Raw genomic sequence first — 17,408 nt, forward strand, 5'->3', positions numbered from 1 at the left:
TGAATTTTATTCAAATAATTTTACTTACTTTTAATCATTTTTACAGAAAACATAATAATGTGATTTTCTCACAAATGCATTATAAATAATATTTTTAGAAATATTTTTTTTTCATCTTGTTTATCGATAAGCTAATAATAATAATGATCATCATATCACATATATGTTGACTACTGTTTATATAAGTATTTAGTAGTTTAACATTGACTATTATAAAAGAAATATTTATATAAAATAGTAGTAAATTCATTTGTTAATAAGAATTTGTGAATTTAGTCTAGTTCACATCTTTTTTATACCTTTATATTTACTGTTTATAAAAATAATATTTTATAAATGTGGTTGTATTTTTATATGTTTAAAAGAACCTTCACATTTTTAATTTTTATAAGATTTATAATATTCTCTCTCTTATTAACATTAATACAAAAAATACATAAACTAAAACATGTGTTAATAACATTATATTATTCTACTGTAACACAAAATTGTATTAATCAGAAAAATAAGATTACATGTGCATAATTTATCTTTCATATATATATATATATGTGTGTGTGTGTATGTATATATATGTATTTTATAAGTACATGTTAGTTTTTTTTCTTTTTTTCATTTTCAGAAGGCTCTGTTTTTATGTTATCTTTATCATTTTCTGAAGATGGTATAACAGAGTTGTATGGAATTTCATAAACACTAACTTTTAAAATATGAAAGTCAGTAACTAATAGAATACGTATCACTAATAACATTAAGTTAAAAGTCCAACTCCAAGCCATGACCCATGCTAAAATCTAATATAAATAAATATTATTTTTAATACTATACTCCTATATATCTATTAAATATAAATTTTCTCAATGTTAAACTTACCTGTAGTATAAAAAATACATTACATATATTATATCCATAAACACCATACATTTCCACATAACTTTGTAAAATATTGCAGATCCTAAAAAACATGGATAGAGTTTATATCTATTAAGATACTAAAAAATAAATATGTTCAAATATGTTGAGTATTTTACGATATACTTACATCTCATACGTTATTTCATTGCGTTTTGTTAGCTCTGAAAAAACCTTTTGTATATTGAATCTAAATTTTGCATATCCTGCTTGCAACTCGTATGTTGCATATAAAGTAAGTATTGAAAATGCAAAATTGAAAAGTAAGGCTGGAACAATGATTCTCCATGGAGAATGAATGCTAATTAAAACAAAAGAATTAACTCATTAAATTGTTAATATAAGTAAAAATATAAATATTAAGATAATGCATAATCCATAAATTAAATTTTAATATTTATACATCTTAATAAGTATAAAAATGTAAATACTTGCATTCTATTATTATATCCACCTTTGCCACATACAGAAAACATTGCAATCCATATAATACCAAATGTACAAGAAAGTAAGCTTGCAAAAAAATAAATTTCACAATTTGTTTCACTATCATATCTAACAACAATGTGACTTAACCAATTTTTAAAATTTGTTATTACAATAGTTTCATTTGATTCATGATCATTATTAGAATTAATTACTGTCGCTGTAGAATGAGCATATACACGTGCCCAAAGAGGACACCTTCCACCAAAAATATCCTCCTTTAAATGTTAAAAAAATATTTATAAATATAAAATTTCAAAATAAACAATTTTATGTGAGCATATACCCAGAAAATATAGAATATAATAGAAGAACAATAGCCGGATATTGCACTTAAAAAATAACAAAATATTTGTATGATTTTCCATAAAATCGAAATCTCCTTTGAATCTCGCTCGACGAGTTCTTCGTATTCTTCAACTAATTGCATTTCTTTCGTATCTCGATAACATGAAAATAAAAGACAAACGACGTATGTCAGAAAATCCTTTTCATTTCGACTTTACAAAAATTTCTTTTTCACTATATGAGATTAAATATAAATTTAAGCGCCACTTTTTGATTTCTCAAAATTCGCGCGTTCCGATTGGTTAACGATCTATCAATGGAACTAATGCGCGCATAGATGAATCCATATTTGATTTGTTAAACAGACGGGTAGATATTATACTTTATAATTCGTGAAGTGTGTAACGAATACGATTATAAGAAAATCGAATACTACGGTACGAATATATAGGAGAAGAGTATACATGTTACTATTATTTAATACTATCGTACACCTTATATTTTTTTTTATAATTGAATTTCCGTAAGGCTTAATATAACAAGTTCATGATAACTCTATATATCCGAAGTTCCATAGACTGATTGTGGGAGTTGAACTAAGAAACGGAGGAACGCGCGGACCGCGAACCGCCACAGTGTTGTCGATGAGAAGAGTACACGAAGGCGAGAATTTCTTGTTTTTTTACATTGAAAGATCAAAAATCATGAGAAAAACGGCGGTGTGTGCACGTTACAAAGAATCCTCGAACGAATAAGGCCGGTTATCGCAAACACGTGAATCTTTTGTGGGTGAAGTGAAACACATGTGTCGGCCGAAACGTGTTTTCCATTACAAAGTGCCGTCCCCGTGTTTGGTCCATGAAAATCTCGCGTTTAGAAAGCCAAGTTGAGCCGTAGTCCCAATCGTAAGAAGAAAATCAATTTGTTTGCACTTAAGGATATATCGTTGCAATGTGGCTCTACTCGGAGACGAAATAGGGCTCGTTACAAAAGGCGGCAGTGCGTGGGTGGGTGGGAATCTGGCGGCTGCCACTTATGTATACCAGATTCCTTTTAAAATTTTCTACAAAACATTATTGGAGTATCGATGATAGCCCGCATCGTAATTCGATATTACCACAATGATTTTATAGATGCAAAATCTTCGTTTTACAACCTACTACAGATTATAAAAAAAATGTATTTCTGATTGATTGAATACTACAGGAATGCTGCTTTCATAATCACTTCTTGTCAGGCACTGTCTTAAGCTTGCTTGTCTTCAATGTAAACTACCTGTCAACCATTGATGCATCTTCCACAAGCTTTTAATATAATAATCTAATCTACAAGACACTTCTACAAGATCAATATTCCAAATTGTGTTTGACTTGATGATCGTATATAACAAACTTTATATTCTATCTCTGTCACTGACAGATGTTCTTTAAAGTTCATTTAAGAAACATGTTTCTGGCAAATGATATGACAAGAATACTTTAGCAAGATTTATCTACGTCTGGTTCTTAAATATAATATTCAAAAAGAAGACCTCACATAGGTTCTATAATTTTATAAGACCTGTTATCCAGAGGTTAAGGAATGGGAGGTCAAGTGGAGGAAAATGGATACCGGTAAAGTATCAGCATGCGTGAAAAGTCAGCAGAATGTCATGCTCACACAGGTCACGTGAGGGGCACGACAGAGATGTGCTCGCGTGATCCTCCTACATTGCACCCAACCCTTGCCAATACCAATGGTAAAAATACAAGTCCCCAACCAACACAGCATACTGAACCACGTATTGATAGTAATCTTTTGCCAACTCCTGGAGGAAGATTAAAATTTTTTAAAGATGGAAAATTTATATTGGAGCTGTCACATCGTAGAGATGGAGAACGAACAACATGGTTTCCTGTTCCAAAAAAGACATTCTGGCCACCCGCAAGCACTATACCCAACAGGCAAGAGAGTACCACTTCTCTTAGCGGTATGTTTAAAAGGAATAATATCTTTAAACAAATACAAATGAAGGAATAAATTAAAAATATTATATATTTTCAGTTTCTGATGATAATTCTTCGATTCAATCAAGCCCTTGGCAAAGAGACCACTGCTGGAAACAAGCCAATCCCAGGCGCAGGATATCCACAGAGTTCAATTTTTATTACCATAGAAATCCAAAAACCCGGCTTTGTGCGCATCCTCGTTTGGTAGCACGTAAACGTCGTCGTCCACATGATCCCACATCCTTAATGCTTATTCCAGAGTCCTCAGTATCTCATATAAAACCAGGCCGTAAAGTGAACGATACATCATCTGGGAAAGCTTTAAGTCTGATAGTTGATAAATTAGCACGTCTCCTTGATCCTAATGTTGTTTCACCTCGCAAACGTATTTTAAGGGAACTAGAAAGAGTTTCATTGGAGGATCAAGCATCAAAAAGGCGTGCTACTCCTCAGCCTGTTAATATAACCAGTACTTCTACGCCTTCTCCAAAGCAGTTATCTTCATACAGTATAACTAGTATTTTGGGAGAAGATAAACCAAATCCTGAGCCAGGATTTTTAAGAAATTTGTTGAAACCAGATGACAGGCAACCTGTGAAATACTCAACGAGTAACTCTTATCCGAGAGTGCGAATGGACCCTTATATTGGATCTACCAATGCAACTGTGCATCATTCACTCTATGGTGTTCCAATGTTGCCTCCTGGACCATATAGAGCTCCATTATGGATGCATTATCCATCACCCGTTCATTACCCACCCCCTTTGCCATTGTACGCCCCACCACCACCTCATCCTCCATCACCACCTGTACATCATTACAAAGACTACAGAGAACAAACGCTTACTCCTCCTTCAGGTATATTTTTTAAATATATTTTTGTATTGATAAATTAAACTTATTAGGACGTATAATTAAAAAAATAATTCTATGTTCATTATTATTTAGATATGCCTCTAAATCTATCAAAACATGCCGGTTGAATCTCAGGATCCCATAAATTGGTGCCTTATCAATGGACAAAACTATGAAAACACTGCCCCTGCAACAACAATGCGATATATTAGTATTTTTTTATCCATAAACAATAATATCATAGTAAGTAGGGATGTGCAACCAGAAGGATAACATCTGGATGTTATACTTGTACATACAAATGCATAAACTGTCAACATTGGCATAGCTATTTTAGATTATTACCAAATTATATCATGAGTAGTATTTTTAGTTGAATTTAACAAAATTACTAGAAACGTATAAAATCGTTGGACAATTTTTTTTTACGATATAATCGATGTTTTTGGAAGTAAAGAGAATATGACATGATCTTCTGATTATATAAACGGTATATGAGTGTAGAGACAATTTAATATTAAGAAACAAAATCTATTCTCTTTTTTGTATTTGACGGTACTGCACATGATTTTCATATTATGTAGAAAGAAGCATGCTCTCACCCTGTGTATATGCATTATCTTGTTGTTCTTATTAATGTTATTATTATCTTTATTATTATTATTTTATTATTATTATTATTAAAAAGTACGATTACCCATCTTAAAAGATTAGTAAAAAGATAGGATTATGTACAGAACAGATTATTGCCTATAGTTAGCATATTAATAATTCTCACAGATAGTATAATATACATCAATTAAGTTAGTCGTGTATTACAACCGTATACATTTATTTATACATTGATGACAAGACAAAATCACTTGATAAAGACCATAGGGTGTGCCTTACATAACTATCTAAATTTCATGAAATTAAATTATAAATATCCATGAAAGTGTATTATTATTTTCATTATTATTATAAAGCACTTATGTTATTTCTATTATTATAATTTTATTATTATTATTATTATTATTATTATTATTATTATTATTATTATAATTACAACTATTACTATTATTGCTAAAATTACTAGACTATTACAACCGCAACTGCTAGTGCTATTATTATTATTATGTATGTACATATGAATATAATTCTGTGTTACGTATTCGCATCAAATCGACACGTTCGTCATTCTATTTATTGTTAGTCAGGCGCATTACCAAACATTTTCACAAAAAAGGCAATCTCGCATAAGCTTTGCGTCTTAGCGAGTAATTTTAATTATCTTTTTACATATACCTTTTAACAATACAAGTGAAGAAGAAATATGTGACTGCGCGTAAGGAAGTGTATAGAAAGACTAATTTCGTAAATATAAATATTTCATAAATTAATTAAATGAGTATTATTTTATATAAGACTATTTACTGATGTCTGTAAGATAAAATTTAAATTAAATTACAAAATGTATGATACAAATAATGAAATTACATCGAAGATTATATTATAACAAATGATTACTTGTTGGAACAATTTAAATTTCGCGCTACAATTATTGACCGCTTAAAAATACGTTGGATGGCGACACTTGTACTTAATTGTTTCCTATGTTTTCCATTAGATGCAAAGCGACCAATGAACGAGCAGAAAAACGAAAACTAAACAAATGGCGCTTGTGTAGTCGACATTAATCTATAAAACGTTAAGTTCTCTTGACATCATTCGATCAACGTTCGTGTTTCGTGGTTTCATGATAGCGTGGTAATTTTGCATACGTTAGTTAGGATATTGTGTCGCAATCTTCTCAAAGAGGACATCTTTATACGATCATCTATTATTTTTAATACTTTTAAACGAACATTAAACCATCGAACTTTTGAATTTTTAATTTTAGATATTGTTTGAAAATAAATTGTCTATAAGAAAAGTGGTGATAACATTTCGAATACACGCGGCATTAAAGATTGCCAAGGTATTCGAGTAACGACGACAGTGGGCGATAGTTGTAGTGGTGGCAGTAGTGATGCTGGTGGAGGGAGAGAAGATCGTACAGCCTGCTCGCGCTCGCGGCAGAATGAAAATGGCGTTGTTCCTTTGCGAACGAAGCAACGGTCACTGACGATGTATCTCTTCTTCGGTATTGCTGTCGTCACCGTCTTTTTTGCCGTTTTTGTGTTCTCTTCATCTTCATAATCGTAACGAATACGTGAAAAATAGAAACGAGAAAACGAGTAGACGAAGAACCAAGAAAATAGATATAGACGATATATGCATATATATATAATATATATATAATATATATAATATATATATATACATATATATATATATATATATATATATATGAACGTCGAAAGAAGGAGAGGGAGATAGAGATAGAGTGAAGAGTTGCTCTGTGCGCGCGTGCGATATCCTTTGCTTCGTTCTTCCGCGTGCGTCTCTACGTGCGTCGTTGTGAGAGGTAGTCTCCTGGTCGCCTTCGTAGTCATCGCGTCGAGTGGCAGTGCGGTGAGACAGCTGCTGGTAAAGAAGCGCGCGGTGCGCGTGTAATGTGAGATAGAGATAAAGACAGAAGAGAGAGAGAGATATAGAGAGAGATAGAGAGAGAGAGAGAGAGAGAAAGAGAGACAGAGCCGTACAAGACGAGAGAAGTAGCGTGCGCGAGAGAGACAACAAACACGATGAAGTGACACCGCGACGTGCTAAACTTCGTGGACTGGTGGAATAAGTGTTCTCGGGGGCCGATAAATTCGCGTCGTTGAAGGACGAGTTCGTGCCGATGCCGGCCGAATACCGAGAGAACCACGAGAACGCCAATTTCGCTCTCGGGGCTGGACAACAGGACGCCAGCAACATGACGGCCAACATGTACCGAGTGGGAGGTAAAATATAAAAAGAAAGAGAGAGAGAGAGAGAGAGAAAAGAAAAGAAAGAAAGAAAGAAAAAAGAGAGGAGGAAGGAAGAATGGAGAGAAAAAAAATATTTTATTCGAAGCCCCGTGAACAATCTACCATAGCTCGAACACCACAAACAACGCGGCTTTAATTAACCTAGGACAAATTAATGTTTGCAAATGGCATCGCTATGGCGTCCCCGTTTTACCCCATTTTCTCCCCGCGCGCGCGAGACCCCTCTTCTTTTCTCTCTTCGTCTTTCCCCTCTTTTCCTCTCCGTCCACCCCTCTGCTCCCCTTTCTCACTCTCTTTCTCTCTCTCTCTCTTTGCCTTCTCCTCCTCCTCCTCCTCCTCCTCCTCCTCTTCTTCTTCTTCTTCCTCCTCTTCTCCCTCCTGCTACCGCTTCCCCGCTACCGTGCAGCGTCCTGTACGTCTACGTCTGCTTTTCTCTTTTCCTCCCTACCGTTACCCTCCCGCTACCCTCCCCCTTCAACCCCCTTCCCCTCTTTTCCCTCTCTCCCCATATTTTACCTATCTCCCTACCACCCTATACCGGACCCACTATTGCTCCTTCCTTCGGGTCATGCTAATTTCTTGCACGATGAATCCCGTTGATTGAAATCATTTCTTTATTTCTATAAGTATTCTTCTTCTTTTTTTTTTTTCTTTTTTTTTTTCGAAATCCTACATTTCTCGAACGCATTCGACATCATTATTCTGTAAAATCGACGAATTTTAATAGTTCCTATTTACCCGCCAATACCTCTAGTTACTTATATTCGTTCACAGACGATGTTCTCTTTTTTTTCCCCTATACTTGCGCTATATTGTACGAGATATACGTTAGTGAAGGAAAAAAAAAAAAAAAAAAGAAAAAAAAATCGTAGCAAGAGAATGAAACGCAAAAACGAAGCAAATAATATTTCGAATTGCGTTCTTTTGATAGTAGATATTAGATAAGATGGTGTGATTAAACAACGTTTTATACATTTATAAAAGAAAATTTGCGATATGAAATTTTTCATATTTGAAAAACATGAAAGTTCCTTTTAATAACCTTCGTTGAATTCTGGATAATACAGTAAAAATATCATTAAGATTGTGCAGATATTTTTGCAACTTTATTGAAAAAAATAATATAAATTTGATTTATATGCTTCGTAATAATAATTTATTTAATGTTCGATAATTAATACTTTTCGAAGCGAATAAGTTCAATTACAATGAAACCGATTAATATCATTTTTAATCATTAAAATATTTTTTATACATTCTGGAATATATTAAAATTTTTACAATTTATTAATATATTTTGTTATACATATATATATATATAATATAGTTTTTTTAATTCAATGGAATTCTGTTATATTGAAATAACATATATAATATAAACATATTATTTCAGATTATGTATATTTCGAAACTTCTTCCACTTCTCCTTACCAAATAAGAAGGATAGAAGAGTTAAATAAGGTAGGATAAAATTCTAAGATTAAGTTAATTGAAATTTTTGTGGTTTAAATGTATATGCCAATAAGTTATAACTGGTATTTTTTTTTTTTTTTTGTATTAACAAAAAAAGAAAAACATGTTATAACTTACATTGATGTATTGTTTTGTTTTAGACCGCAAGTGGAAATGTTGAAGCAAAAGTCATGTGCTTTTTTAGGCGGAGGGATTTACCTAATACATTAATAATGTTAGCAGACAAACATCAGTGTAAGTAAATTATAGTATATATTAAATCCATAAGTTGCTATAAATTTCTATATTTAATTATAAAAATATATATAACATAAGATTTTTAAAGATCTTAATTTGTATTATTTATTAAGAATAAGAATATATTAAATTTTCTGGTATTTTTTTTTTTTTTCTCTTGTTGAGGGGAAAAGTGATAACTAAACGTGAAATTTGCGTGAGATTTTACGTTTTTCAAATGAAAAAATACATTGATATGATCAGTAAGTTATTGAGTATGTACACATATATATATATATACTCACACACACACACACATATATACATATATATATTTGTAATTTTTATATAAATTATAATTTTTTCATCATTTATCCAGTCGAATTTCTTAAATAACAGCTTTCATTTAAAATCTAAACGTTACTCGAAGCTCACTGTGTGAATAGAAACAAATTTGAGAAAAAGCAACGATTAGAATTGAGCATAGGACCTAAAAAATGAAGTTCGATAAAATTTATACATATATATACATATAAACGCGTTCATAAATACATTTGTAAATGATAAAGCGACAGAATACGATAGAAATGGAGGTACGTGTATGCATGTGTCTCTACGCGCGCTCATTCATATATACATGTGCGAGTGTGTGAGTCTCCGAAACTCTCTCGATTTTTCCTTTGCAGTGGCAAAGATAATGAGACGTGGGGATTGAGGGGGCGGCTGGGGGGTAAGGGTGGGAATGTATAATAAGTAAAGTTGGGGGGTGGCAGTGGGGTGGAATGGGGGTTGTATCGATCTGCTGGGGGTGGTTAGGGGGGGCGGTACACCCGCCAAGGCCCCCATTCCACCTCCACCTTTCCTCCCGCCAGCCTCAACTAAATGAATGACTGACGCAGGGGTTGGTCGGGTACGTGTTATGTGTGTTCTCTCTCTCTCTCTCTCCCCCTCGCTCCCTCTCTCCCTCTCTTTTGCACGTATACACATATACTTACACGCACACACACATTCAACTCGCCACTACTCTCTTTGGACACTGCAATACATACGTATATACCTATCACGAATGGAGAAGGACGAAGACACACACACACACTCGTGTGCGAGCCTGGGCAAAACTGGTGGCGGTGGTGGGCCTCCACTAGCCATCTTCGTTTTAAGCATTTGTTCCCTCCTCTCCTCTCACCATGCGTCCTCTACCTTCTCCACCTCCTCCACCTCATCTACCTCCATCTCCTCCACCTCCTCCACCTTCCCTCTTGCCCTCCTCCCTCCCTCCTCCCTCCTTTTATGTCGTGCGCGAGTAAGAATGTGTGTGTGAGCATCCGCTCTCTTTCACTCTTATGTGCTTCTACTTGTATTGTATCTCTATCCGCCGGTATTTGTTTCAAATCAGACTCTCCCTATTCTGCCTCGTTCCCCGCATTTCGAGCTGTGCAAATTTTCTGAAAAAAGCTATGTGCAATCTATACATATATAAACAAATATATATACACAAGAATGTGATATGACTACATTTTATATATATATATATATATATATATATATATATATATATATATAAAAGAAATGATCATTTTTTGCTTTTTTTGTTCTTTATTTCTCATTTGATTTTGAAGAAAGAAAATTAAAAATATCTCAATATATAACAATTTATTAATACCATATCTATTCATGTATATAGTTTTATTATTATATACTTGCCAATTTGTGTGTCTGTAATTAATAATTACTTTTTACTAGTATTAAAAAATAAAAAAGAAGAAGAAAGTTAATTACTTATTCTATAATATATCATAGTAAATCTATGTACAGAGAAAATTTATTATAATGATGAATTTATACCATTATATTATTTTGTAGCTTCAAAAAATAAGTTTCAATGTAAATAAAATTTGTAAATAGAAACGTGGTGGGAATTGGCTAATGTAATCGAAATTCTGTTTATACAAACATATATGTATCTTTACTGACACATATATTTTCATAAAATTTCATAGATTTGTTATCTATTGTATATGTAATGACACATAAAGAAAATTTGTTAGTTTATTTTTTTACTTAGTCTACTATTTAGTTTGTAGACTATCCTTGTTTTTTATGTTGAATTAGTTTCAAAAATTAATAATCAAAAATAGTAGAGTGGGTTTTGTAATAAAAATTCCAGTGGCAAGTGCGGAGCAGCAAAGGTCAGAATCTCCTGCGAGCACACAGAGTACGAAACTGGAGAATCCAGATTCTACTAAGGAAATCACTAATAAAGATGGGATTGGGCCGAAAGTGATGAACAAAGGGGGCGGGAAAGGGGGCTGGCTGAAGGCCCCGCTATCGGAGGCCCAAGAGCCCCATGGTGAGTGAGCAGTCGATTAGAAAGTGACCACTACAGATGAATCTAGTAATAAAATAAAAATAATATAAAGATTTTCATATTCCTAAGGTTATAAATTTATGAAATATGGTATAGGCTTATATTATACTTTATTAATTACTTTTATATTGCTTATGCATAAATAAATACAGAACAAAAAAAAGCATTTTTTCAGAATTCTATAATTTTTCTCTCTTTTGTTTTTTTTTTTTTTTTTTTATTTTAGATCATAAAATAAAGTATTATTTAGAGAAAAGAAGGTTTGTTCTTTTATATAAATTTAGGAGTTTAAACTAATTAATGTATAAAAAATATTACTTAAAAAATACTTTGTGCACATCTATATAAACAAATAATAAATAATTGTAGATTCATCAGTGAGTGTCACAACTGTGCTCCTTAATTATTTCATTAGTTGTATATAGAAGCCAGTGATGATGTAAGGCTACAGATTCAACGGCGGGATTTAAAAATTCTTTGTAATCTTGGTGTTTGCTGTAAGAAAGGCTGAAATTCACTGTAAGGCCAAAGAGACAACAATTTGGGTTAATCGGAGCTTCTCGTTCGTAGTTTAGCGTAAGAAGTTTTCGGTAACTCCGTCTATAAATGTAATGTTTATAGAAAAGCCCATACATCTTTTTATCATGCAGATACTTCATATTGCATCAAATTGTTAATAATCTAAATAGTATACATTTACTGAACAATATATATATATATATATTTAATTAATATATAATTATACACATTAAAATCTATTCATTCAACATTTCCATTTCTTGATGATATGTTTGGCTTCATTTTCATTTATCATTTTTATTAGTATCATACCATCCACATCAACTCGCAAGAAAATCCCGCCGTATAGAATGATGATTCTTTAGTAATCTGAGGCTTCTCTAAATATGTTGTGTTCTTTTAAAAATACTTTTCTTTTTGCTATGAATGTTATTGACTTACAATTCTTTTTGCACCTTTTTTTGTTGCCCGCTCTTGCTAGTATCTTTTGGTTCATTACTGCGCATTTTGATTGATTCTGCCATATCCCTGCGTTTCATTTACATTTGATTTAATAGTATAGAAAATATTATATTGATAAAAAAGCATTTTAAAATCATACTAATAAGTGCTAAGAAAATAGTATTATTTTATAAACGATAAGAAATAACCACTTTAATTGGTGGATACTAGCACAATATATACGTGGGTATTAAATTCGATTTAACATTATTATTATTGTATTATATGTACAAGTACTAGTATAAATTAAAATTTTCTTATATTGAAAGATATTTATAATGAAAAAAATACATTCTACTAACTTTATCATTTAACGAACATAAAACAAAAGTTTGATTAAGCGTGAATTTTATTACATTCTTTATTTAGCAAAATATCATTTAAGCTTTTCATAATATTAGTTGTCTATATAGTATGTGCAATCACAATAGTATAAACTTTTTTTTAAAATACAGGGATGGAAGAAAGTGTAGTAGGTCCTGGAGGAGTAATGGAATTAAGTACTAAACAACGCCATCAAATGAAGCATAGAGAACTTTTTTTATCTCGACAGGTAGAAACAATGCCTGCCACACATATAAGAGGCAAATGCTGTGTGACATTGTTAAATGAGACAGAATCGTTATTAAGTTATCTAAATAAAGAAGATTCGTTCTTTTACTGCTTAGTTTTCGATCCAGCTCAGCGTACTTTGTTAGCTGATAAGGGTAATTATTTAGGTGAAAATACTAAGGTCAATTTCTTAATGTCTAATATATTTATTTGCCTACTATATTAAATGTTATAGGTGAAATTAGAGTAGGAAGTAGATATCAAGCTGATGGAATAGCACCATTACCCCTAACACCTGCTGAAAAAGAAGCAGATCCTCGCAGGTTACAGGATCTAGAAACATTAGTATGGACACCACGTCATTCATTGACAGATCGTCAAATTGATCAATTCCTTGTTGTTAGTCGATCTGTTGGCACTTTCGCAAGAGCTCTTGATTGCTCATCATCTGTCAAACAACCCTCTTTGCATATGTCTGCAGCTGCTGCATCCAGAGATATTACTCTAGTAAGTATGAAATTTGTGTGTAAGAATAATGATATAATATTGTATTTAAAAAAAATTTAATATCCTATTGTAATTATTTTAGTTTCATGCAATGGATACTTTACATCGACACAATTATGATGTAGCTAAAGCCATGTCATCGCTAGTGCCTAGTTCTGGCCCAGTATTATGCAGAGATGAGATGGAAGAATGGAGTGCCTCAGAGGCAAATTTGTTTGAAGAAGCTCTTGATAAATATGGAAAAGATTTCTCTGATATACGTCAGGATTTTGTAAGCATATAAATTTACTAGGATTTATTAGTATACAATTTTATTTCAACTATATGTTTTTAATACAATCTATGAACTTAATGCTTCAGCTACCTTGGAAGACATTGAAAAATGTTATTGAATATTACTACATGTGGAAAACAACTGATCGTTACGTGCAACAAAAAAGGGTAAAGGCTGTAGAAGCAGAAAGTAAATTAAAACAAGTTTATATACCAAATTATAATAAAACACCTGTACCTTCTGCTACGGCTTCTGGAACTACGATTGTTCCATTGGGAAATACTAATAACTCTAATGGAAAACCAACTAATGTACTGAATGGCAATAGCAATGGTAATATGACCAGTGATAATACTGGTATACTTATGGTTGGTGTTGGTGGTAAACCTTGTGAGAGTTGTCAAGTTATGCAAAGTTCGCAATGGTATGCTTGGGGGCCATCACACATGCAATGTCGTTTATGTCAATCTTGCTGGATGTATTGGAAAAAATATGGTGGATTAAAGGTATATTAGATTACTGTTTTATTAAATATAACTTAATGTAATTCGGCATATTAACAATTTAATTAAATATTCCTTGTGTAACTATCTAGGTTCCCTCTCGTATCGATGATGTAGATTTGGAACGAAAAAGAGGTGGTGCTGGATCTGATGAAGAAAGTAAAGGAATTGGTGGTGCTCATAGACCACATCGTTGCAGCATTCCTTCTTGCGGTAAAGAATTTAAACTGAAGGCTCACCTTAGCCGACATTATGCCAGTGCTCATGGTGTTGACTTACGAGGAAGCGGAGCAAGTGGAGGCGGCGGCAGTGGATCTCCACGGCCTGTTATGAAAACGCGCTCAGCATTTTATTTACGTACTCCGGCATTAGCGCGAGCTGCTCGTCGACTTTGTGCTACCCAGTTACGTACACGTCACGCTGCCAGAGCACCTCATCAGCCGGTGAATGCGGCTCCACTACGACATCTTTGTGCATCGCCTCAATTAACTTCTAAAAGTCCTGCTGAATTGCGCATTTTAGCGCGTGCAGTTCGACCCAGACCTCGTCCTCGTGTTACTGATATAGCTACGCGCTTGGGGGATCATCCTTCTCCAAGACAGCCTGGAGATTGGGATTGGTTGACACTTACAGCACCAGCCTTGCGTAAACAGCCCGATCGTGTTTCATTTCCTCGTCCTCCTAAAGCACCTGGTATATATAATATATATATATGTGTGTGTGTGTCTGTATATATATATATATATATATATATATATATATATATATATATATATATATATATATCGTTCATTCATGATTAACATAATTAAACATTTTGCAAATTATTATAAGATATAAACTTTATAATTAAACTAAGTAATTTTTTGTTATATTCTTAACAATATTGACATGTTACAGATGGTAGTCTTTTATATGAAAGAGTACCGAATAAACCAGAAGTAGACAGGCTTACATTAACTCCACCTCAAGTACAGCCTGCTATGCAAACTCAACAAACTATATTAAAACGCACAAGGCCTCCATTCGATGAAATCAATGGTTCGGATGGTAAGTTTAAGTAATACTTATTGATATTAGAACTTTTTCTTTATGGTAAAAGCCTATTCCCCAGTATTGAATGTTGTCTCTGTTTACTGGCTACTACTCTGATGTGGATTGGGATGAAGGTAAAATACAAATTTAACGAACAGAGAAAACAAAATATGAGATTGTAATGAACATGAATGTTGGAGTGTTCACATGACAATTGAAGAACTTATGTGCTTATGAATTATCACCGATATTTGAAAAATATTATCAAACGTGTTTATGTAAACTTACCATATGAAGTTTATATATTTCAAGATAAAGTATTTTAATAATAATAAAAAAAAAAAAAAAAAAAAAAAAAAAGAAAAAAAAACAAAACAAAAAAAACAAAAAAGAAACAAAAAAAAGAAAGAAAAAAAAGAAGATAAAAAAAAGAAGATAAGATAAATTTGTCAAACTTTAAATAGTGTACAACTGTTTCAAAGAGATTTATTATTTTTTGATTAATCTATTAGAATTATAAAACTTTATTATTGAGAATTATAAAACTTTGATAGTGCAATGTATAGATATTCAAAGAATTATATTTTTAAATTGTATTAGATATATGTATTCCAACAGTATGTTTTAGCGATGCTCTTGCGTCCATGGATAGAAATATGAGCGATTTAAAAAAAAACTTACAACCAACAAGCAGTTTAAAAAGAGATCTTATGTTATTTTACAGGTATTGCCCTGAACGCAGGGCTCCCTGTTGGACCACCTGCAAAAAGGGCTCATCATTCTCAGCAGTTACATCCAAAACATACTTTAGAACATACTGCTCCTGCTGTTCTTCCGTTAGCACCACCGCTTAATGGAAGAGCTGTGCATCCACACTCCTTGCCACATGGTCCACCTTTATCTAGGAGTAACGCGCGTAAACAAGTTATATCGTGGATGGATGCGCCAGATGATGTTTACTTTCGTGCTTCAGATCAGACGAAGTTAGTAATAAAGGAAAAAAAGAAAAAAGAAAACAAAAATAATAATAATAATAATAATAATAATAATAATAATAAATTTATTAGAACATACGAATTTATATAAATGAAGATTTCTTCATCAATGTTCATTACATTACAGACGAATCAGAAGGAGTTTATCATCGGTGGAATTACGAAGAGCAGCACGTAAGCCATGGCGTAGATTATCGACACCTTTACATCCACCTCATTCACAAAGAACGGTACGTGGTGATGATATGGTCGTAATACTCGATTGAATCGGTAATACGATCGGTTAAGCAGCTGATTCAAATCGGTATCGCTGCAAAGGGATTGCGTCATCGTTATACTTCAGTGTCAGGGTGACAGCTGTAAAGACTGCAGCTAGTGTATTATCATTGAACAACTTTGAAATTGAGAAAAATGAGGAATGCTTGTGTGGCATTTGTCAAATCCCGTTATTAACAGCGAGTCGTCGAAACTGAAGGCCTCACTTATCCGAACCTGCATGTTGCACTGACATTACCAATCGTAACTCACATGTAAGGACGAAAGATGAGTAATTAATGAAGTTAATGTTCATCGAACTTAAAAAAAAAAAAAAAAAAAAAAAAAAAAAAAAAAAAAAAAAAAATCAAGTCATTCGAATGAAACATGATTTTCTATTCGTATTAATTATTGTTGTTATTAATAATAATTATTAATAATTGAATGTACATATACATCATACCATGCATTCATACAGCATAGCCAGGCAACAAAATACTTGTCCCAATCCGTTGGACACGACTTTAATGTTGGCAAAATTGGCTCATATACGCGCAATAAGGTCGCGTGCATTCGTGCGCGAACAGAAACGAATGTGAGAGAGAACGGATAAGAACGTAAGAAAGAAAGAATGCTCATTGTGAATATTTTTATTAAATTTTCAAGTTTGATGACTTCCGTCGCAACAATTAATAAATAAACATAAGCATAAGTGGAAGAATATATTGGTTTCTTTCCCTTGTCTGCCCTTTTTATTTATTTATTTATATCATTTTTATAGAT

General features: G+C 32.7%; 3 protein-coding genes across 7 annotated transcripts; 2 read left to right on the forward strand and 1 right to left on the reverse strand.

Moving 5' to 3' along the window:
* Window positions 1–535: 535 nt before the first annotated feature.
* Window positions 536–2,171, reverse strand: LOC124955508. Its single transcript, XM_047510060.1, has 5 exons — window positions 1,685–2,171; window positions 1,348–1,616; window positions 1,043–1,213; window positions 874–955; window positions 536–794 (listed from the first exon to the last, which is right to left on the reverse strand). The coding sequence occupies exons 1-5, from the start codon at window positions 1,826–1,828 to the stop codon at window positions 594–596; spliced, it is 867 nt and encodes a 288-aa protein (XP_047366016.1). The 5' UTR covers window positions 1,829–2,171; the 3' UTR covers window positions 536–593.
* Window positions 2,172–2,280: 109 nt separating this feature from the next.
* Window positions 2,281–5,694, forward strand: LOC124955507. Its single transcript, XM_047510059.1, has 3 exons — window positions 2,281–3,655; window positions 3,730–4,533; window positions 4,624–5,694. The coding sequence occupies exons 1-3, from the start codon at window positions 3,313–3,315 to the stop codon at window positions 4,656–4,658; spliced, it is 1,182 nt and encodes a 393-aa protein (XP_047366015.1). The 5' UTR covers window positions 2,281–3,312; the 3' UTR covers window positions 4,659–5,694.
* A 1,147-nt stretch (window positions 5,695–6,841) lies between these two features.
* On the forward strand, window positions 6,842–17,343 carry LOC124955503 (metastasis-associated protein MTA3). Of its 5 annotated transcripts, none has more exons than XM_047510047.1 (13): window positions 6,842–7,400; window positions 8,821–8,888; window positions 9,041–9,134; window positions 11,284–11,466; window positions 12,960–13,211; window positions 13,292–13,563; window positions 13,646–13,834; window positions 13,924–14,343; window positions 14,433–15,033; window positions 15,241–15,390; window positions 15,480–15,509; window positions 16,100–16,358; window positions 16,498–17,343. In XM_047510047.1, exons 1-13 carry the CDS (start codon window positions 7,298–7,300, stop codon window positions 16,634–16,636), a joined length of 2,760 nt encoding a protein of 919 aa, XP_047366003.1. In that variant the 5' UTR covers window positions 6,842–7,297; the 3' UTR covers window positions 16,637–17,343. The 5 variants fall into 5 exon arrangements, with proteins under 5 accessions (XP_047366003.1, XP_047366007.1, XP_047366006.1 ...); XM_047510052.1 differs by lacking the exon at window positions 6,842–7,400 and adding an exon at window positions 8,310–8,376; XM_047510051.1 differs by lacking the exon at window positions 11,284–11,466 and having other exon boundaries at window positions 6,843–7,400.
* The last annotated feature ends 65 nt before the right edge of the window (window positions 17,344–17,408 follow it).

The sequence above is a fragment of the Vespa velutina genome, chromosome 18 (genome assembly GCF_912470025.1).
Source record: "Vespa velutina chromosome 18, iVesVel2.1, whole genome shotgun sequence".
Classification (NCBI taxonomy): Eukaryota; Metazoa; Arthropoda; class Insecta; order Hymenoptera; family Vespidae; genus Vespa; species Vespa velutina.

What these genes read in the sequence shown, in the direction of transcription:
- LOC124955508 (XM_047510060.1), bottom strand. Translation starts at nt 1,828, where the DNA reads ATGCAATTAGTTGAAGAATACGAAGAACTCGTCGAGCGAGATTCAAAG. An exon ending in GGTGGATATAATAATAGAAT is followed by an intron (nt 1,214 to 1,347) that starts GCAAGTATTTAC and finishes TGTTTTAATTAG; the next exon opens with CATTCATTCTCCATGGAGAA. An exon ending in AATGAAATAACGTATGAGAT is followed by an intron (nt 956 to 1,042) that starts GTAAGTATATCG and finishes CATGTTTTTTAG; the next exon opens with GATCTGCAATATTTTACAAA.
- LOC124955503 (XM_047510047.1), top strand. Translation starts at nt 7,298, where the DNA reads ATGCCGGCCGAATACCGAGAGAACCACGAGAACGCCAATTTCGCTCTC. An exon ending in CTGATATACGTCAGGATTTT is followed by an intron (nt 13,835 to 13,923) that starts GTAAGCATATAA and finishes TTAATGCTTCAG; the next exon opens with CTACCTTGGAAGACATTGAA. An exon ending in TCGTCCTCCTAAAGCACCTG is followed by an intron (nt 15,034 to 15,240) that starts GTATATATAATA and finishes GACATGTTACAG; the next exon opens with ATGGTAGTCTTTTATATGAA.
- LOC124955507 (XM_047510059.1), top strand. Translation starts at nt 3,313, where the DNA reads ATGCGTGAAAAGTCAGCAGAATGTCATGCTCACACAGGTCACGTGAGG. An exon ending in GAGTACCACTTCTCTTAGCG is followed by an intron (nt 3,656 to 3,729) that starts GTATGTTTAAAA and finishes ATATATTTTCAG; the next exon opens with TTTCTGATGATAATTCTTCG. An exon ending in AACGCTTACTCCTCCTTCAG is followed by an intron (nt 4,534 to 4,623) that starts GTATATTTTTTA and finishes ATTATTATTTAG; the next exon opens with ATATGCCTCTAAATCTATCA.